Source organism: Crocodylus siamensis, chromosome 3, assembly GCF_052110815.1.
Source record: "Crocodylus siamensis isolate JL-2025a chromosome 3, ASM5211081v1, whole genome shotgun sequence".
NCBI lineage: Eukaryota > Metazoa > Chordata > Crocodylia > Crocodylidae > Crocodylus > Crocodylus siamensis.
In genome coordinates, this window is record NC_143397.1 from 174,329,288 (window position 1) to 174,349,430 (window position 20,143).

Below are 20,143 nucleotides of genomic sequence, written 5' to 3' on the forward strand. Positions count from 1 at the left end.
TGTGACACTTAGTAGACTGTGAGTGTGAGGACTAACGTGTGAGTGTGTGTGAGAAAGAGAGACTCGATGGACGAACAATGTGTCTTTGTCATAATCAGTGGAGTAATATGTGTGTGTGTGTGAGAGAGACAGTGGACTAACACATATGCCTGTGTGTGATACTGGGCTAACGTATGTGTGTGCGTGTGACAGTGAACTATATCTGTGTGAGTGGCAGTGGACTGTGTGGACAAACTGTGTGTGTGAGTGACAGTGGACTCGTGTGTGTGTGTGTGTGTGTGTGTGTGTGTGAGAGAGAGAGATTGTGTGCGTGAGAGTGACACTGGACTGCTATGTGTGATACTCAGTGGATTCGTGTGTGTGTGTGTGTGACTGGATTAACATCTGTATCTGACATTGGACTAGTGTGTGTGTGTGGTGTGTGAGAGAGACTCAGTGGACTAACATGTGTGAATGTATGTGAGACAGTGGACTAATATAAGTCTGTGTGTAATAGTGGACTAACGTGTGTGTGACACTCGGTGGACTAAAGTGTATGGGTGTGGGTGACTGGATTAGCATGCATGTGTGTGACAGTGGACTAATGTGTGTATGATGCTCAGTGGACTAATGTGCGTGTGATGCTCAGTGGACTAATGTGTGCGAGACACTGGACTAAGGTGTGTGTGTGACACTCAGTGGACTGTTTGTGCATGTGGCTCTGCGTGTGTGTGTGTGTGTGAGAGAGAGAGAGATACTCAGTGGACAGTGTGCATACGTGTGTTTGTGAGCTACTTTGTGCTCTGTCATACACATAATGACACGTTAGTCCGCTGTCATACACAGACGTTGGTCCACGGAGCATCACGCATGCGTGCGTGTGTTAGGTCATTTAGTGCAACACACCACGTGCCTGCGTGTCTGTTACTCTGTGGACTAATGTGTGTGTGCGTATGCGTGTGTTCCTGTGGACTGACGGACACACGCACGCGTTCATCCACTGAATGTCACACAAACGCTAGTTTCCACCCCCCGCCGTGGGCTGTGCGGGTCAGAAGCCGCCGTGGACACGATCTGTCCTCCCGCCCTGCGCCAGACAGGCCGGGCCCAGGAGGGGGCGCCGCTCTCCCGTTCCCTCCGGTCACAACTGGGGGCAGCGCATGCGCATTGGCTAGGACTAAGGAAAGCGGCACTTGCCCCTCCCCCGGCTTCCCGGATCCGGCCCGCGCGGGTCCCGGATGTAGCGGCGGGGCTGGGGCCGGGGAGCTGCCGCAGGGCCTCGCGCCGGGGCTGGGTGGGGGCATCTGCGCAGGCCGGGGCGCCGCTGCCCCGCTCCGCGCCGCCATGAGCAGCTCGCGCAACAATCGCGTGATGGTGGAGGGGGTGGGGGCGCGCGTGGTGCGCGGCCCCGACTGGAAGTGGGGGAAGCAGGACGGCGGCGAGGGCCATGCGGGCACCGTGCGCAGCTTCGAGAGCCCCGAGGAGGTGGTGGTGGTGTGGGACAACGGCACGGCCGCCAACTACCGCTGCTCCGGGGCCTACGACCTGCGCGTCCTCGACAGCGCGCCCACCGGTGAGCGGGGTGGGGCAGGAAAATGGGGGGGCTGTGTTTGTCTCTTGAAAAAAAACTCACCCCCCCTTATTTTTTGCTTGGCACGTTTCTCTGCTAAGTATAGGGTGCTTGTGTTGAAGGCTTGCAGAGAACCACTTTTTTCAGCTGGTTAGTTGGTCTCATGAAAAGTATTGCATCTGCCCAAAGAGCCGGGCACCGCAAACTGGGTTTCTGGGGTGGGGGTTGGGGCTGCCTGTAATGAAGCCTGCTGTCTGGCAGTGGTTGGGGGTGTCTTAGTCTGGAGGATGGGTCCTCTTCGAATGTGGTGGTGGGGGAGGACCGCATAGTCCCAGGCCATGAGTGTTTTTGGATCAGGACCCGTAAACACTGATGGCCCAGTCACTACCTAGTGCTCCTCGCTCCTGACCCACTGCCCCCACCCCCCATTGTGTGGGGCAGGATGGGGTGTGCGTGCACCAGCCCCTTGCAGACTGAAATTCTGCCATCCTGCAAGGGAAAAGCCATCATTTCCACATTCTTCTTCGTTAAAGGCGAATCCGTTTTTAAAGTTTGTGCACGACCTTACGTATTCTTGCTTTTGGGTTGTGACCCACGTGTTGAGAAACACAGGTCTAGTCCCGCCCCCTGCTCCAAGCAGGACCGGCTGTAACTGCATCATCCCTGCCAAGGCTTTGTCTAGCCAGGGCTTAAAAACCTCCATGGGTGGAGATGCTGCAGTGTCTCTGGGCAGCATGTGCCAGTGCTTTGCTGGCCTGCTCATGACAGGGGTTTTCCTTATGTCTCTCTGTAACTTTCCTTGTTTGGGTTGGGCTCTGGGGGCGTTTATACACGTATGTTTGTCTGCTCTGATGCACCGGAAATCCAGTGTGTGCGCCCCGCGCTGCATCACATTCATTTGTATAAATGGCGAAATGTGTGTTAGCGCTGAGAAAATGGCAGCAGTGAACTTTTGAACTTAGACACCTTTGATGCGTTTTAATTCAAAAGTGCGCTGTCACCATTTTTTCAGTGCTGTGCATTTTGCTGTTCATACAAATCATGTGTTTTAGTTCAAAAGTGCGCTGCTGCCACTTTCTTAGCGCAGACACATTTTTGCCGTTTATACAAACGCATGTGCCGCAGTGCTGGGCACTTTTAAAAGCATCCGGTGCTGTGACGCAAGCATGTGTACAAATGCCCTAAGGGAGGAGCCTGCTTAGAAATAATTTGTGCGTCTGAAAGACCTCATGGAGGCATCCCTCCCTGTTCAATGATTGCCTCCCCCTATTTTTTACAAGTGAGGGTGTGGCATTCACCCTTTTAAAAGCATAGCCTCAGGGCTGATGCCTCAATCCATGCTGAAAATAGCAAGGCTTAATCATTACAGGAACTGTTTGTACCAAGCCTTTTGACACTTAGTGAAAGGCCCTGTCCCTGGTTTCCCAAAATGCTTTCTGGGCCTTGGAATTGACAGGGCCTAGTTAGTATTAGGATGCCTCTGCAACCTTGAAATTGATATGGTAGAGTAGTAAGGGTGATGTGGCCAAGGTGGTCCAGAAATTATGCAAGGCACGGATTTCTTAGGGCAATATCTTTTATTGGACCAACTGTGGAGTTGGGGTAAAGTTAGACAAGCTTTCAAATGTGGTGAGGCCTGCAGGAGCACAGTCACAGCAGCCGCTGTTGCAGCTTCCATTCAAAAGCTTGTCTGACTTTATCCCAGCTACATACTTGGTCCAATAAAAGATATTGCCCTAAGAAATCTGTGCCTCTCATAGAAATTCATAGTTTCACCAGTTACAAGGAGTGCAGTTCAAGTTTTCATGTGCTTTAGCACTTCATGCACTTGACTCAAATGCAGGTAACCAGAATTTTTTACAATTCTGTAAGCAGGAGGTAAAAAAAAAAGACAAAATTGGGATGGGTTATTGTATTATGTGGTCAAGGAAATTATGTGCTTATCCAATATGCATATAAATGAATTACTCCATGCAAGAAATTATATTAGAGTTCCTGCTTTGTACTGGTGACAAATCATACTTTCATGCTACTTTGGAGAAACTCATAGCATGCTTTTTTTAAAGTCTTTGCAAGGAGTTTTACTGTTAAAACTAAATAGGGTTTCTGTTCCTGAAGCTTGTGCCCATTTGGGCATCCCCTTTGAACTGCTATATGAAGCTGGCAAGCTGCTAGATTTAGCTGGTGAGGGTTTGTATGATAAGCAGTAAGGAGAAGGACAGTAGTCTTTAAAGTAGTGAGGTCCAACCTTTTTGGCAGACATGTCACAAATTAGTTCCACACCCTCCCTGAATGCCACTCTGATCCTCTTCCCAATCCTCTGGTCTGCTTCCTGCCTCTTGTCCTACGCTGCCTACCTGACTTGCTGATGTGCTTTCTGCCATATCTGACACTGTGCTTTTTGGCCACTTGTCATCCAGGGAGAGTGGTCGCTCCTTAAGGAGACAATCCTCCAGGCCCAAAGGAAGGTAATCCCAATGAGGATCAAAGGGAGCAGGAGAGCACACAAGCCTCCGTGGCTCACCAAAAGCATCCGGGAATGTCTCCTTGCTAAAAAGGAGGCTTACACCCAATGGAAAGAAGGGGTCATCACCAGGGAGGACTATTCTGTAGTTGCTCAGGGATGTAGGGGGTAGTTAGGAAGGCCAAGGCAGAGATGGAACTGGGACTAGCTTCCCAGATTAAGGACAATAAGAAGTCCTTTTTTAAATACATAGGGGGTAAAAAGAAGGTCCCGGGTAATGTGGGGCCCTTGCAGGACGCGATGGGAAACTTGGTCGTCACACCAGACAGCAAAGCTAACATGTTTAACGATTTCTTTGCCTCCGTCTTCCTAAGTAGGGGCCAGAACAGCCACCTCCCTGCTGGGCCCCTCTCGGGCCCTGGGGGAGGCACACCTGGGCCACGGGTTAGCGAGGATTTAGTTAGGGATTAACAACCCCTTCTGGAGGGGTTGGATGTATTCAAGTCAGCCGGTCCAGACGATCTCCACCCTAGCGTTCTAAAGGAACTGGCCGAGGTCATTGCAAGTCCCCTGGCACAACTTTATGAGCACTCGTGGTGCTCTGGTGAGGTACCGGAGGACTGAAAGAGGGCCAACGTGGTCCCCATCTTCAAAAAAGGCAGGAAGGAGGACCCGGGAAACTATAGGCCGGTTAGTCTTACCTCGATCCTAGGCAAGCTGTTCGAGAAAATTATGCTGGCACACATCCAGAAGGGGCCAGCAGGGGACTGCATGCTTAGGGGCAACCAACACGGGTTCATCAATGGCAGGTCCTGTCAGACCAACCTGGTGGCCTTTTACGATCAGATCACCAGTTCATTAGATGCAGGGGTAGCAGTGGACATAGTCTTCCTGGACTTCCGGAAGGCTTTTGACACTGTCTCTCACCCCTTTCTCATTAAGAAACTGGGGGGCTGTGGTGTAGACACCCACACAGTCAAATGGTTCGCCAACTGGCTGGAGGGCCACACCCAGAGGGTGGTAGTGGATGGGTCCTTCTCAACCTGGAAGGACATGGGCAGCGGGGTTCCTCAGGGCTCGGTCCTCGGGCCTGCGCTGTTCAACGTCTTCATCAGTGATTTGGACGAGGGGGTAAAAAGCACCCTGTTCAAATTTGCTGATGACACTAAGATGTGGGGGGACGTGGGCACACTGGAAGGATGCAACAGGCTACAATCAGACCTAGACAGGTTACAAGGGTGGGTGGACGAGAATAGAATGGGTTTTAACGCAGACAAGTGCAAGGTGATGCACCTCAGGAGGAACAACCGGCACCATACCTACAGGTTGGGGAACTCCCCTCTTGTCAGCACAGAGGCGGAAAAGGATCTGGGGGTCATCATTGACTCCAAGATGAACATGGGCCGGCAGTGTGGAGAGGCAGTTAGGAAGGCCAACTGCACCTTGTCATGCATCCACAGATGCATCTCAAGCAGGTTCAAAGAGGTGATCCTCCCCCTCTTTGCGGCACTCAGGCTGCAGCTAGAGTACTGCGTCCAGTTCTGGGCGCCACACTTCAAGAGGGATGTGGACAGCATGGAGAGGGTCCAGAGGAGGGCCACTCGTATGATCAGGGGACAACAGAGCAGGCCCTATGAGGAGAGGCTACGGGACCTGAACCTGTTCAGCCTCCAGAAGAGAAGGCTGAGGGGGGATCTTGTGGCCTGTTATAAACTAGTCAGGGGGGATCAGCAGGCATTGGGGGAGTCACTGTTCCCCCGAGCACCGCCAGGAGTGACCAGGAATAACGGGCACAAGCTGGCAGAGGGTAGGTTTAGGTTAGATATCAGGAGGCGCTACTTCACGGTCAGGGCGGCTAGGGTCTGGAACCAACTTCCAAAAGAAGTGGTGCAGGCTCCTACCCTGGGGGTGTTTAAGAGGAGGTTAGATGCACATCTTGCTGGGGTCGTTTGACCCGAGTATTCTTTCCTGCCATGGCAGGGGGTCGGACTAGATGATCTGTTCAGGTCCCTTCCGACCCTAGAAACTATGAAACTATGAAAGTACAGGTCACCAGAATAAGACACAGTTTGTGTTATAATAAGAGTTTTGGTACTAATTTCATAGAATCAGTGAGTCTGAAGGGACCTAGACAGATCATCCAGTCTGACCCCCTGCCATGGGCAGGAAGGAGCGCTGGGGATGGGAGGGGTTATAAGACCCCAGCCAGGTACCTATCCAGTCTCCTCTTGAAGATTTCCAGAACAGGTGAGCGCACCACCTCTTTGGGAAGCCTATTCCAGGCTCTGGCCACCCTTACAGTGAAGTAGTTCTTCCTAATATCTAACCTAAACCTATCCTCCCACAGCTTGTGGCCATTGTTCCTGGTGACTCCAAGGGGGGCCCTGGTGAACAAACTTTTCCCGAGTCCCTGCTGGTGGCCCCTGATAAGGTTGTAGGCAGCTACAAGATCCCCCCTCAGTCTCCTTTTGTGGAGACTGAAGAGATTCAGGTCCCTCAGCCTCTCCTCATAGGGCTGGCCATGGAGGCCCTCAACCATATGAGTGGCCCTCCTCTGGACCCGCTACAGGTTCCCCACGTCCTCCTCGAAGTGCGGCGCCAAGAACTGGACACAGTACTCCAGCTGCGGCCTGACCAGCGCCGCATAGAGGAGGAGCAAGACCTCTCTGGACCTGTTAGTGATGCCCCTGTTGATGCAGGACAGGGTGCAGTTGGCTCTGCCTATTGCTTCGTTGCATTGGTGACTCATATTCATCCTGGAGTCAATCCTGACTCCAAGATCCCTCTCTGCCTCTGTGCTGCTGAGAGGATCAGCCCCTAACCTATAACCATAATGCTGGTTCTCTCTCCCCAGGTGCAGCACCCTGCACTTGTCCTTGATGAACAGCATCCTGTTCAGATCCGCCCACTTCTCTAACCTATCCAGGTCTGCCTGGATGCGGTCCCTACCTGCTGGTGTATTCACTTTACCCCACAGCTTGATGTCATCAGCGAACTTGAACAGGGTGCACTCCACACCCTCATCCAGGTCACTAATAAAGATATTGAACAGCATTGGCCCAAGGACTGAGCCCTGGGGGACTCCGCTGCCCACACAAGGTATCTTGTGAGACCTTGGACAAATCACAGCACCTCACTGTGATAGTGTTGCTTTCTACCCTTTATCTTATTTTATGAAGGTTGTAAACTCTTTGGTGCAAATATTTTCTCACTCTCTGATTATGCATTGCCTACCATTAGAGCCTCTAGATGTTAGTCTTATACAAACAGAGACAGGTAGTTAGTTAGCTATGTTAGCCTGAAGTCAGCTAGAGGGCAAGGCAGTGTTGCACCTTAGAGACTAACTCATTTGGAAAGGTATAAGCTTTCATAGGTGACAGTTTACTTCATCACAGCATCTATTTGAAAGTGGCTGCTGTGAGATGTGCAAGTATGAAAGCGTATGCCTCTCTGAATGAGCTAATCTAAGGTGTCACCCTGTCCTTCCTTTTCTCTATTATAAATAGTAAGAGGAGGGAGATAAAGCTAGAGGTAGCAAGTCTCCTACTTCAGTACTGCTAAGAAGGACAAGGTATGAAATGTGTATGTATATAGAAGTATATCCAAATATTTTTGAGGTAGCTTTTGAACATGTTTAACTGTCACTTACAGGAACGGAGTTTCATAAATATCAAAGGAGGAGAAAAACCTTTATTAAAAAGATTAAATTAGAAAGGATGATGAGGAGAAGGCACTAACCAACACAAAGTTAAAAACGTGACCAAAATATTTGTATGTGTGGTTACATCTTGGTTTATGACTTGAGACCATTCTGCAGAGAAAACGAGCCCTAAATCTATTTATCTGTTTCTGAGGATATGGAGGTAGCCATGACCTTTTATAATAATTGACACATTTTAGACCCCCAAGTTATATCATTATTCTGATTGTGTGTATACAGGGCTTTTGTACCATATACAGTATATATGGTACAGAAATAAGCATTTTTGTCTTAGTGAATTAAAATACCATTCCACTTTTCTGTTTCTGGGTATCCTGAATCATCAAGAATCATCTTTATGAGCATAAAGGAATCTTTAAATGATGTGTTGTATATTGTAATGCTTCAGGGTTATGCTCCTGTCAATACTAGTTATAAAATCATGCAATTGAACACTGATTACTAGAGTGCCTCAGAGCCCTAGGTAGGACTAGGACACTATTATGTTAGGCCAGGGGAAGGCAATTATTTCAGTTGGAGGGCTGTTTAAATGAATTTTGGTGAGCCGTTGAGAGCTGCGTGGATACCCCTTCCCTTGATGGGTGATCCGCCCCCTGGTCACCATCTTGGGACCAGAAGTCTCACCTCTTAACTCCTGACCTTTGCCCCCGGAAATCTCACCCCTTGCCCCAAAAGTATTCCTTTTGGGAGGGAGGGTGCAGCTATCTTGAAACCAAACCCCAGCCCCAAATCATACTAAAAAATAAAATATCTGCTATAGCTTATTTTAATTTTATTTAAAAATATTTTTGTCCTGATGTGTGCATGCATAGTGTATCTAGAGACAATTGCATAATAAGCAAAATACAGTCCTACTCTTGTATATAGTGTGTGGATGGTAAGGGGCTGTATGCGAGTGTGTGGAGTGAAGGTAGGGGGTATGGTGGATAGGTGTGGGGTATGTGGTTGGGGGAGGGGGTGTGGGGGTACAGTGGTTGGGGTGGGAGAGAGAGGCATGGGGCCAGACTGCTGGCTCTATCGCATGCGGCTCTCGCAAGCTGTGTATGAGCCTCATGTGATGCAGTCAGGCAGACCCTGTGCCCAGGCTCTGTGCTCCTGCTGCCCCACCCTGGGTCCCCACCAGACCCAGGACACTGGCACAGGCTCTGTGCTCCTGGGTGCCACTGCCATTCCTCTGCTGCTTCTCTACTTTTCCTCCTGCATACCTACCCACCACTGCTGCCTCTGCTTCCCAGCTGCCACCACTGCTTTCCACAACCCCCTAACTGCTGCTGGTTCCCATCACCCTGCTTCTTGCTGCTCCCACTGCTGCTTCCCGCTGGCTCCCTGCCACTCCCCAGTCTGCCTGCCACTCTGGCTCCAGTCAACACTGCGCGATACTGGACTTCATGGCCAGGACTCCACGGCGCAGCATGGAACTAGCCTGGCCCAGGGCAGTCCTCACAACATGGGCAGATCGTGATAATTTCTGTTTCCTCTCTACCTCTCTACTGGCTGGGCCCTGCCGACTCCATGGATCTGGGCCAGCCCGGGTCCTGCAGTGTGGGCTAATCATGGTGGTTTCCCCACCTCTATCTATTCGATCTTATATGGCTTTCCACTTGGGTGGGAAACAGCCAAAGGGTCACCATATCAGGAGCAGCAGTCTTTTGGTTGGTGGGGGGTGGGGGCAGGGTCTTGCTGCTCAGCCACTGGGTCCTGCCACTGGCTCCCCCTGGGTCCTACTGCCTCTGATGTCTTGTCATCTTTGACAGGCAGCCACGTGCAGATAATAATTAACTTTTTAAATTTTTTAAAGTTTCCGCAAGCCAGATAGAATAGCCTGATGCAGCCTGCCCCATGACTTTTCATTTCCAAAACATCTGTGTTTTGCCTCAAAGGAAGGCTTGTTTTTTCTACATGTGTTCTTTTTAGGATGTTATGAATTCAGGGGTCCTGGTTTTCGCTGTTTAAAAATTCCAAAATTCTCTGATTAAAAGCCTCCAAATCCGCCTTTTTCTGCGATAAAAATGAAATCACACATGCACACACACATACACCAGTTGTACACAATGTTTTATTGACATATTTACCATTTTAAAGCAGTTTGGAAGCCTACCAGTACCTCAATCATTATAATAAAGTTATTCTAAATACCTGTATATTTTGATGGTTGATTTTGGTTTTTTATCATGGAAAATCAGAGTTTCCCAAGATGTGGGTCCAGCTGTGGCTGTGTTTGCCACCACTTTGTGGCATTGAGTAACATTGGTGTGCTGATGCCTCTCACTCCCAAGCCACAGCCACCCCCCTGCCCTGCTGGTGCTTCTCCCTCCTGACCTGCAGCCCCCTGCCCTCTCCCCCCAGCCATGTGGGAAGGGTCCCTCAGCTGCCCCTGACCCCAGGTCCCAGCTCCCCAGTGTATGGGGCAGGGGTTGGTGTGAGTAAGTGAGACTAGGTGGAGCTTGGCCCCTGCCTGGAGGATGCAGGGCTGGTTCAGACTTGTCAGAGCTTGGTCCCTGATTGCTTGGACTGGTCCCGTGCCATCTGGGCCACGTGCCAAGCTCTGGTGTGCCTGGACCTCCCCTTTGCCATTGGGCAGTGGGAGTGCTCCCTGATGATGCAGAGCCAGTTTGGACTCACCAGACCTTGGCTCCCAGCCCTGATGGTGCAGGGGCAGTCCCCAAGCCCTGCCCCCCATAGGTAATGTATATGGGGAGGAATGGAAGGCACATGCCCCTCAAGGTATTTGCACCGACAATGGGGCACAGGGCTGCAGTTTGGCCAGATTGTGTAGATAGTGGTCACGGGGAAGGTACAACATGGCATGGCCACATGTGTGGCTCTCGCCTATGTTGCTGGGGCACTGGGCAGAGCTGGCAGGTGTCAGAAACCTCTGCCCTCTGCTTGCTGGGAGTTCATGAAGCAGGTGCAGAAGGGCTGAACAAGAGTGAGAGGAGAGGAGGGGAAGGGTGTCGGAAAACCAACGAGCCCCTGATGGCTGTAATACAGCGTGGGGATCTCCACAGCCAGGGACAGCCCTGGCTCCAGCCTCCTCTGTCCACCTGCTCTCAGCCATGAGCACTCCAGTACATGGCGAGCCCAGGGCCCAGCAGGTGCAACCTCTAAGGACCTGCCTGAAGGAGGTGGTGGGGGAGGTGCCAGGCTCCTGCTTCAGCCAAGGGGAGCAAGCAATCTTCATTGTGGCATCTGTAGGCAGTGGCACTGCAGCAGGGGCATGGGGTTGAGGGGAGAAGTGGGAGGTGGTGGTGAGGTGGTGGAGAGGGGCTGGGGTCTCTGTTACTCTGCACCAGGTTCCCCTCTCTCCAGGCCTAGGCTTCCTTCATGGCAGCCACACAGACATGCACCTGTGCCTAAGGCTGCTCCAGCCCCAGGCACCATGCATCTCCTTGGCTGGGAAGTGCTCCCAGCCCTGGCCACCAGCCCTACCCCAGGGTTAAAACTTTTCTAAAAGTTTACATGAATATATTGTCTCAAATAGTATATAATTGGAAGTTATAAACCCTATTCCATGATGATATCTTTGAGCTCTAACGTATCTTAAAAATATATGTTTATTTTTTAAAGGTTTCTTAAAAAATAAAAAATACGATTAACTGATAAAAAATCTGTATTTTTATTTTATTTTTTAAATGTTGATTTTTATGTACCCTGCTTTGTCTTGACAGTTGTCAGAATACAGCATTTTGTGGATTTAGGACTTACTAGGGTGTAGGTATAATTTAAAAAAATATATATTCTTAAGGCCTGTTGCACTGTTTTCCCCTAATGTTTTAGCTATAATCATTTTTGGAAGATTCATGGAAATAACAGAGTATTTCAGGATTCTAGCTTTATAATACTTATTTTGGGGAAAATGAGAAATGTCCTGATGAACCGTGAGACTAATCTCTAGTTCAGCAATTTACTCCAGGCCAAGATGGCATGCTCTACTGAAAACTACTGTTTTCTGAAAAGTATTTAGTGACTTTAGAAGCCTAGTTCAGTTTTTGCCTGAGAAATACGTACCAAAGCAGTGTTACGGTACATGGAGAGGGGTTACTGAGTGTGGGATGTAAAAAAGAAGGTGAAATAGTCACTGAAGAGATGCTTGTTTTTAGATCTAAGTGTTTAGATCTGAACAATAATAAAAATGTAAGCTAGTTTAGGGAGGGTCTCTTTATGATAGGCTCCCAGCTGAAGCCAATAACAGAATAGGTGTGATAACAATGCAGGCTTTACAAGCTGAATAAAAAATAAATCCTCACCTCTTTGTAAAGTGGGTGTGCTGCTTCCTTTAGTGTGTTGAGGAAAATGTAGAAAGGAATGGTTTTGCAGGCATGTGAGCAACCACTGTGGTGTTGTCTCACTATAAGCAGCAATTGGGGAAAATCATAATTCAGTTCTCATTAAAAAGAGAAAGATCCTCCTATGGCAGGGGTAGTCAACCTGCAGTATGGGTGCTGCAAGTGACACAGACAGCCTCTGTGTGTGGCATGTAGCAGATCAGGAAGGGGCAGGTGACACAGTAGCAAATTGGGCAGGGCAGCACAGGGCAAGGAGTAGAAAGAGCAACAGTAGATAGGGCAAGGGAAGAGGGTTGGAGAGGCACTTGGTGTGGGTGGGTGCAGTGCATCATTCGTGGTGTGTCTGCCAAAACAGTTGTCCCCCTCCCCACCGTCCTACATAAAGGAAAGGTTGCATACCACCATGTGTGAGAAAAGCTCCAGTGTCCACTTTCCAGTTACCAAACCATATGGAAATATATGAGTAAGTTAGTTAAAAGAGAACACAGGTCTCATTTTCCTGAAAAATAAAAATGCAGTTCTTGCTTGCTGACCAGTTATATTGTTTTACATGTCAAGCAAAGAATAGTTGGCTTTAATATCTGTCTGCCTGACTCGTAGGAAATATGAGAGGCTGGGACTTTTTGCTGGTGATATCTTTTATTGGACCAACTATATAGTTAGGAGAGATTTTAGGGTGTGGGCACATATACATTTGGAGCCCTTAAGAAGGAAACCTTTTGAAAAGGGCAGCAGCTGGTATGGTCTAATTGTTACATGTGAATAAGCCAAGGATGATTCAAATGAAGCAAAGCTGCTTCAACTCCAATACTGCTTCATCCAGGTTTAAAGTTAAAGTGGTGTTGTTATGCTTAATTCTTGGCTTGTTCACTTGTAAAAGTAACTATCATGTTCCCATTCTGAAAGGCTTCCAAATGTATGTACATCCACACCCTTAGGGCATGGACAGACTTAGACTAGTTTACACATGGTTTAAACCTGAAGTGGACACACATGCAAGCTGGTTAAACCAGTTTAAATCTGCCTTGGCTGGTTCAAAAGTGCACCTGGAAAATCAAGTATTATTTTGACCCAGTTCACTTTGAATCAGTTTGGTGTGCTTTGTGTGGACACCATGCATCCTCTGAAATGAGTTTGGTCAGTCCTGACATCGCATACTGCACTGCTTCTCACTTACCAACTGACTACCGCAACTGGCTCTTCTCCTATATAGCCAGAACATTATTGCCCACCTTTCCCCCCTGCCTTTTATTGGCACTTTTTATCAATGAGCTTCCTTGTATTGCTTGTTCAGTAAAAGCTGTATTTCTAACAATTATATTTTGCACTGCTTTTCACATCAACATGCCCCCACTCCCCAGTGTCATCCTGACCTCAGCTTATCATCATACTGCACAATTCCGGGGAACCAAATCGTATGGATTCAAGCCTTCTACCATCCCCCAAATTGGGCAAATGCACTACAGACTTCAGTCTTCTGTAGGCTATTTTAGTTCATTGGATTTGTGTTTAGGAAGCAATGGAAAGCAGAAAAGTGACAAGGCCCCCAGTCACAGGTGACCTAGCTGCATGGGTGCAACCACTTGCCACCTGGCTTGCACACTGTGGGGCTTGCTGGGCTGGGTGCTCACCTTCCCCCCGTGGTGTTGGAGCCACTGTGAACCAGATCCCAAACAGTAACATTTGGGAATGGTTCAGTTATACGTGTCTGCACGCAAGCTGTCGGGCATAAATATCCTTCTGGTCATTTTTCTGCATCTTTCCTTCCTCTTTCATTAACGTAGACATACTTTGCTAGTAAAAGTCATTAAGCTTTGTGGTGGTAGCACCGGTAGCATCTATGTTGTAGTCGGGGTTGCAGACACCTTTCATGTACTTCTAACGTTCACAGTTGTCACTGAGAATTACAAAGCTTAGTCTGTTTCTGAAGATGGACTGTATTTTCCTACATACAACCCCAAAGGTAGCTGGGGAAAATTGGGGTGTGCATTATATGTCAGGAAAAGGGCTCACCACAGGTTTGGAAATTTGATGGTGGGAGAAAGGGTGAGCAATGTCAGCATTGCTTGCTGTGGTTTTGGGAGCCACAGTAGTTAACATTGCCACTGGTCCATTTCCCTTGCTAAATTTCTGGAGCCGCTTCCCCATCTGTTTGCCGGATCAGGCTTTTGTGTGAGGCTAGTTTATGGCTGGGGTGACCAGTCTTACTCAGCACATGGTTCTGGACCTAGCATGCTAGCCCCCAACCCCTGCTTGCCAGATTGGGCCCTACTGTGCAGCACCCAGCTCTGGAGTACCCAGACCTCGGGTACTTGCCTGTGTTCCAAGGTTAGACCTCTCGTCTTTCGTGGGGCCTTACAGAAAAATGGGACATGTTATAATCAGGGGCATGCTTTATGTGAGAAATACTTCATTTTTACCAAGTTTAAGAAAAACCTATCAGTAATATGGACTACCTGAAAGTGAAGTATGCACTTCTGCTTACCATTTCTAGCCAGTTACTTTTGAATGGGTAATTCAAATAGCTGAAGTTGAGACAAAAATTTGACATGGATGTGAACCTCACTGAAGATCAGTGACTTTTGTAGGCATCTAAAAGCTCTGAATTGCTTTTAATACTATTGGGTGTATTGCCTGAAGCCAGGGATAGGCAACCTTTGGCCCGTGGGTGAGATCCAGCCTGTAGAGATACTGGATCTGGCTTTGGTGGCGTTCAGCAGTGGAGCCTTTGCCTGTGGGCTGTTTTCTCTGTGCCTACCTGCTTCTGACAAGGTTGGATCGATCATTTAGGCCTGCAGCTAAAAAAGGTTGCCTTTTGGCTTAGGTGGCCTACATCTGTAACACATTGGCTTAGTTATTCTAAATTGTTTAGAAATTTCTTAAGGTTTTATATTTAAAGCAGATTTACAAGTAGAGATATATGAAAACTTTTGCCAATGTTCTTAAAGGTTTCTTTTTAATTTATGGTATGAACAAGTGAAAGGCTTACAGTGAAAAATCTATTTTAGTAGTTTGGAATGACTTGCGTTACAGTGAGATTTCGGCATGTTACAGACTGACTAAATAAGTTCATATATAGTGCATAGGGTTCCACAAAGTCAGCTGCTGTGAAAGGACAAGTATAAAATGGTATATAAAATGAAGTGAATGATTTGAATACAAAAGGTGGGAAGAGAGGATGGGGGCAGTGCTGGGAGAAGCAGGCAAGTAAAGAACCTGTGGAAACAAAGGGGTGGTAAATTTTTTAGGTAATGGGATAAGAATCTGTAGTCCATGTTTTAAAACATACTTAACACCCCTACCTTCAAATCTAGCGTGCTGATGATTTCTTGTTCTGCAATTACCCATTCAAACTTTTTTTTTTTTTTAATTTTGCTTCCTGAGAAGAGTTACCCTGAGATCAGGGACTGAATGTCCAGAAAGTTTAAAGCGTTCTGCCACAGCTTTTGTTTCTTTCTGCAGCTGATTTCAGATGGGTGTTCATTTGTTCATGGAAATACTTTCTCAGTGTTAGGTGGGAGAAAAAACCCTTGAGGTCTCCATACAGCTGCACTAAGTTGAGTTGCATGATACTGGCTATTCCACTTTATACCTTTTATATCTTTATAAATAATCAGTCATTGCGTATAGGGATATTTGTGTTGTTGTTCATCTTGTTTTACCTATAATTTTGTCCTAATTTCTTGAGTGGTATGGAATTTTTTTTTAGCCTCTTACAGGGTTAGATCACACGTAGAATCTTAATTTACTGTTGTAATTTGCTTCTGGTGCTTCACTTTTGTGCATGCCAACCCCATCAAAAAAGCATATCTAGTTTATTGATTTAAAAAAAAATTAAATTTCCCTTTTTTAGTTTTTTTATCCAATTGTGTAAAACAGGTGGTTTCTATTTCTTTTTGTTGCTTTAATCTACTGCTTGCTTCTAAAAGCAAATAAGTAGTGCCGGTTATTTGTAAGCAAACAGCAGTGTCAAAACAATAATCAGTCTCAATTTAGGGAAGAGAAGATTGAAAAAAAGATTTAAGAGAAGTAGGGTAGGATTGCTCAAGAAAGGCACATGATATGCAAATAGTGCAGGTGCTGCATGTGCCCGGCACCAACCATGTGCTGCTTTCAGTGTTTGTATTAGCTTCGGCTCCACATGCCAGATGCATGCAGCCCTGGCCCCTCATGTATGGATCCAACCCCCTCATGTGAGGCTGGTCCAGTATGCGAGCTATATGCAGTGCCTGTGCCAGACTGGCCTGCATGCTGGGTCTGGCCCATTGGGTTGATCTATGGCCCGAGATGTGGACTGGTCCCATATCCAGGGTGTATGGCTGGTTCAGTGTGGGTGCCATGTGCAGCCTGCGCTCATTGATTGAGCCCGGACGGTATGCAGCTTGTGCCTGATGGAGTGGGATTAGAGCCAGAGGGTGGTACACGTGGTAAGCAGCACTGAGGGCCAGGTGATATGGCTCTATAGGCAGCATGTAGCCTATGGGCTGTATCTTTGACCCCCCCTCACTTAAATCGGCGCAATGAACAAGCTTTACTGTAGGTTTTAAACCTCCAAAGGTAGTGGTAATTCACAAGGCCAGAACAGAGGTGAACAACTATTTGTCTGATGGGCAAAGATACTAATCCAGTAACTCACTGTATCAGCATCATACTTGATTGTCTGCCTCAAGCTCAGTTTTAACATTTTTAATGTCCTCTGGTCATGAGCAGTGTCGGAAGGCCTTGCAGGTAGCATGTTATCTGTGAGTCCTGTGTTGGGGGTCACTTGTTTAGAAGAATATTGCTATTAAAAATAGGATTTCATAGTCGACGGGTGCAATTTCATGCTGCTCTGAGAAGTGTTGCCTGTTAAATTGTCTTTAAGCCAACTTTGTACATACCTAATCCTTAAGCCAACTTTGTACATACCTAGTCATGGGCTGTTCTTAGATCTGGAGAGACTTTGCCATAAAAATTTAGACCTTCAGATCTATTTATCTAATTTATGGTGGGCAGCCCAGACTACCATGTGACTATAGTGCAGCTTAAAATTTCTTCAATGCTTTGGGCCTGGCCCCTGTTGCTGCCTATGCTAGGGTTTGTGAGTAGTCCTCAGGAGGCAGCCTTTTTGTTTTCTTCCTCTGGGTATGAAGGAAATATTTGCACCCAAGCAGGAAATTTTTCTAGATGACTTTATAGCCAAATACTGATAAAAGTTGAGGTAAGAGAAACGCCTTTCTAGGATAAATAGCCAGATGGGAGAAAAAAGTTATTTTACTTTCACCTGCTTGCAAATCTTCATGAGAACTTTTGCATCAGTGTCTAGTGAGAAGGCACATTTGAAAGCCCTGTTTGTTAAACTGCTTACTTTCCTGGACAAAAAAAAATATTCTGTTTCCTGTCTCAATTTCAAGGCATTTATTTAGTTCAAGGGTTGTGGTGTGAGAATTCTGTGCTACTGTAATCTGTCACAGTATCAATTTTTGCATTGTCCTATACACTGAATAATTCCAGTACTTTTCTTCTGTTGCGTAAGTAGCATGAGGTTGACATGTTTGTTAGTTTAGTTGTCCACAGGATTAAAAATTGAAGTAATGAAAATTGTTCAGCAGGTCAGTTTCACTTTGCTGCAGCTCGGTAAAACTGTGAGCATATGTAGAGACACCTGAGCTCTGTTTTGTCAGTATTAGGAAGAAAATATTCTAGTACAGAGATCAGCGACCTACTGTCCACAAAGCTCATTTAATGTGGTCTGCAGACAAGGGACTTTGATGGCACTTGGCAGCGCAGAGCTTTGGCAGCAGTTGCTTTCCCATGTCACTGTTAGGGTGAAGTGTCAGCTGCAGTCCGTCTCCTTGTGCTGCTGTAGGGAGAAGTGGGACCTGAACTGCGTCACTCTGGCCGGCAGCTTAGAAGGGTTGCAGACTGCTGCTCTAATAGTTTGAACTTGTTTCATCTGTGATGCATTATCCTTCATACCATAAAGGCTAGAAAGTTTTAAAATCAAAGTATAGATCCTACTGAAGTTAATGACACTTGCTGAGGAGCTTGCTACAATCAAACACTTTATTTGTACTTTCATTAAAATATAGATTAAATGGAATTTAAGACCCTTGATTGTCCTATAGATAATAAATATGAATTAAGCTAAAGCATCACCTGTCAACCATGGTTACCGCATAGTTAATCATTTTAGTCCATTGTTGTATATCACATGCGGATAGTAATAATGCTTACATCTGTAATTTCATAACTCCTGGTATTTTTTAACATGGCTTCCTGGTAATTTGTTCTGTGCTTGAAGGACTTTGTCCCAAAGGGAAAGCCAGTCTGTCTGGCCAGAATAAATAGCAGGAAAAATGAACCTCGCTGTCAACAAAATTCAATAGATGAAAAGGAACTAAAAGTTTTCAATCATGGACTAGCAACCAGAAATAGTAAGGAAACTACCCAGAACTTTTCCTTCAATTAATTATTTTTGATTTACCCAAACTGATATAGTGTCTCAGTTAAAACTCATTGGCCTATTAACATTTTAATTTGTAATCTTAATTTTTGGCGGTATAATAAAGAAATCTCTTTATTACTAGTGTCTGTCTTGTTTTTTATAGGAATCAAGCACGATGGAACTATGTGTGATACTTGTCGCCAACAACCAATCATTGGGATTCGATGGAAATGTGCAGAATGTACAAATTATGACTTGTGCACAGTCTGTTATCATGGGGACAAACATCACTTGAGACATCGTTTTTACAGAATAACCACACCAGGAAGTGAAAGGTAAAAGCGTGTGCATTTCCCTTGACATTTATTGCTGTTATCTTTTCTAAGCTCTCATTTAGTTATATAATTTTGGTATGCGTAAGGTAATAGCTGAAGAGATTTGCCTTTTATGCATTTTTATAAACGGTAAATATAATGGTATCGCATGTTCAGTATTTCGCTTCTTCCTTAGAATGTTCTCCACTGTCATGGTGTGGCCCAGACTATTTCGCTACCTATACTCCCATATAAAACAGGGGGACATACCTGCTTATGCCATATTCTAAGAAGAACTGATCCTTGTTCTTTAAAGAGAGATCTTAGAATTAAGGCCTGTAGAAAGTATGTCATTTGCAAGCAGGTGATAAATGAACAGGAAGTTTTCCACTGGTGAAACCCATGCATATTTGTGTTTTCATACTTAAATTTGTGTATAGGAGGTGTATGCTTGAAGGGATATGCTTAGTAACTGATTACTGGAGTCTTTTGAGTAATTTTTTTCCTGTTTCTTTGTAATTTAAGCTAATCAGCAACTACTCAGATGCCAGTCTTAATTTTTTCTGTAACAAATCCCCTATCTCTGCATTTCTAATATTCACACTAGTGAAGTATTTAGGCACCACAAGACATCAGTTTGATGTTATTAGGGTAATTTTGCTGCAGGCCAAAACTTAAAGTAGAAGTTGGGCCAAGTACAGGCAAGAGGTGTTCAGTTACTTATAGTACAACATAAAATGACTAGCAAGAAAAAATGATTTATATAAAAATGCCCCATATTAAAGTTTGTTTCTGCTTAAACCTCTCACTGCCTCAAAGAATGTTATTCCAGTAATTTTGTTTGGGTAATTAAACATTTCATCTCTGTTAAAAGAGGGTTTTTATACCTCTGAAACATTCTTTTTAATTGGTGTACTCCTGTACAGGTCATTGGTTTCCTTCTGGCTTTGCAGACAGGTAATTATAGCAGTCAGTGTAATATTCATGCCATCTCAATGTTTCATTCCCTTGGCTTCTTTCTTTGCTCCGCTTTGACTTCTGCTTTTATATAGTCCATAAATAAAGAGAACTGTTGTTCCTGGATCCAATTTATCTGTGAAAAACAGACTTAAATTAATATTTACTGTCATGGAACTTGAGGGACAGCTCACAAGAAAAGCATCCAGCTACATCAAATTATTCTTGGGTGAAGCAAAATGAAGAGTTTGTCATTCTTGAGCGCATAATAACATAGGAACTGCATGTTGATATGAAACCTATTAATAACTGATAAAACTGAGACATTTTAATTCTTCTGACAGATTGCTGATACCTATTTTAAATAAAACATATTTTCATGTACTTCCAGACTTACTTTTTGCTGGATGGAAGAAGTAGGAATC

At 46.1% G+C, this 20,143-nt stretch overlaps 1 protein-coding gene and 1 long non-coding RNA gene across 4 annotated transcripts in view; one reads left to right on the top strand and one right to left on the bottom strand.

Annotated features, from left to right (window-relative positions):
• Positions 1 to 1,202: 1,202 nt before the first annotated feature.
• Positions 1,203 to 20,143, top strand: part of MIB1 (MIB E3 ubiquitin protein ligase 1) — a 123,805-nt gene continuing 104,864 nt past the window's right edge. Inside the window, exons 1-2 of one of the 2 annotated variants that reach the window (XM_090039797.1) lie at positions 1,203 to 1,552; positions 18,611 to 18,782. In XM_090039797.1, the coding sequence (XP_089895923.1) occupies positions 1,324 to 1,552; positions 18,611 to 18,782 (401 nt within the window). In that variant the 5' untranslated portion in view covers positions 1,203 to 1,323. The remainder of the gene's footprint in view (positions 1,553 to 18,610; positions 18,783 to 20,143) is intronic. The other variant, XM_090039796.1, reaches the window with a different exon arrangement.
• Positions 18,795 to 20,143, bottom strand: part of LOC149869143 (uncharacterized) — a 51,279-nt gene continuing 49,930 nt past the window's right edge. For both annotated transcript variants that reach the window (XR_016441395.1, XR_016441394.1), the window contains one exon: positions 18,795 to 19,854. This is a non-coding gene — a long non-coding RNA (uncharacterized LOC149869143). The remainder of the gene's footprint in view (positions 19,855 to 20,143) is intronic.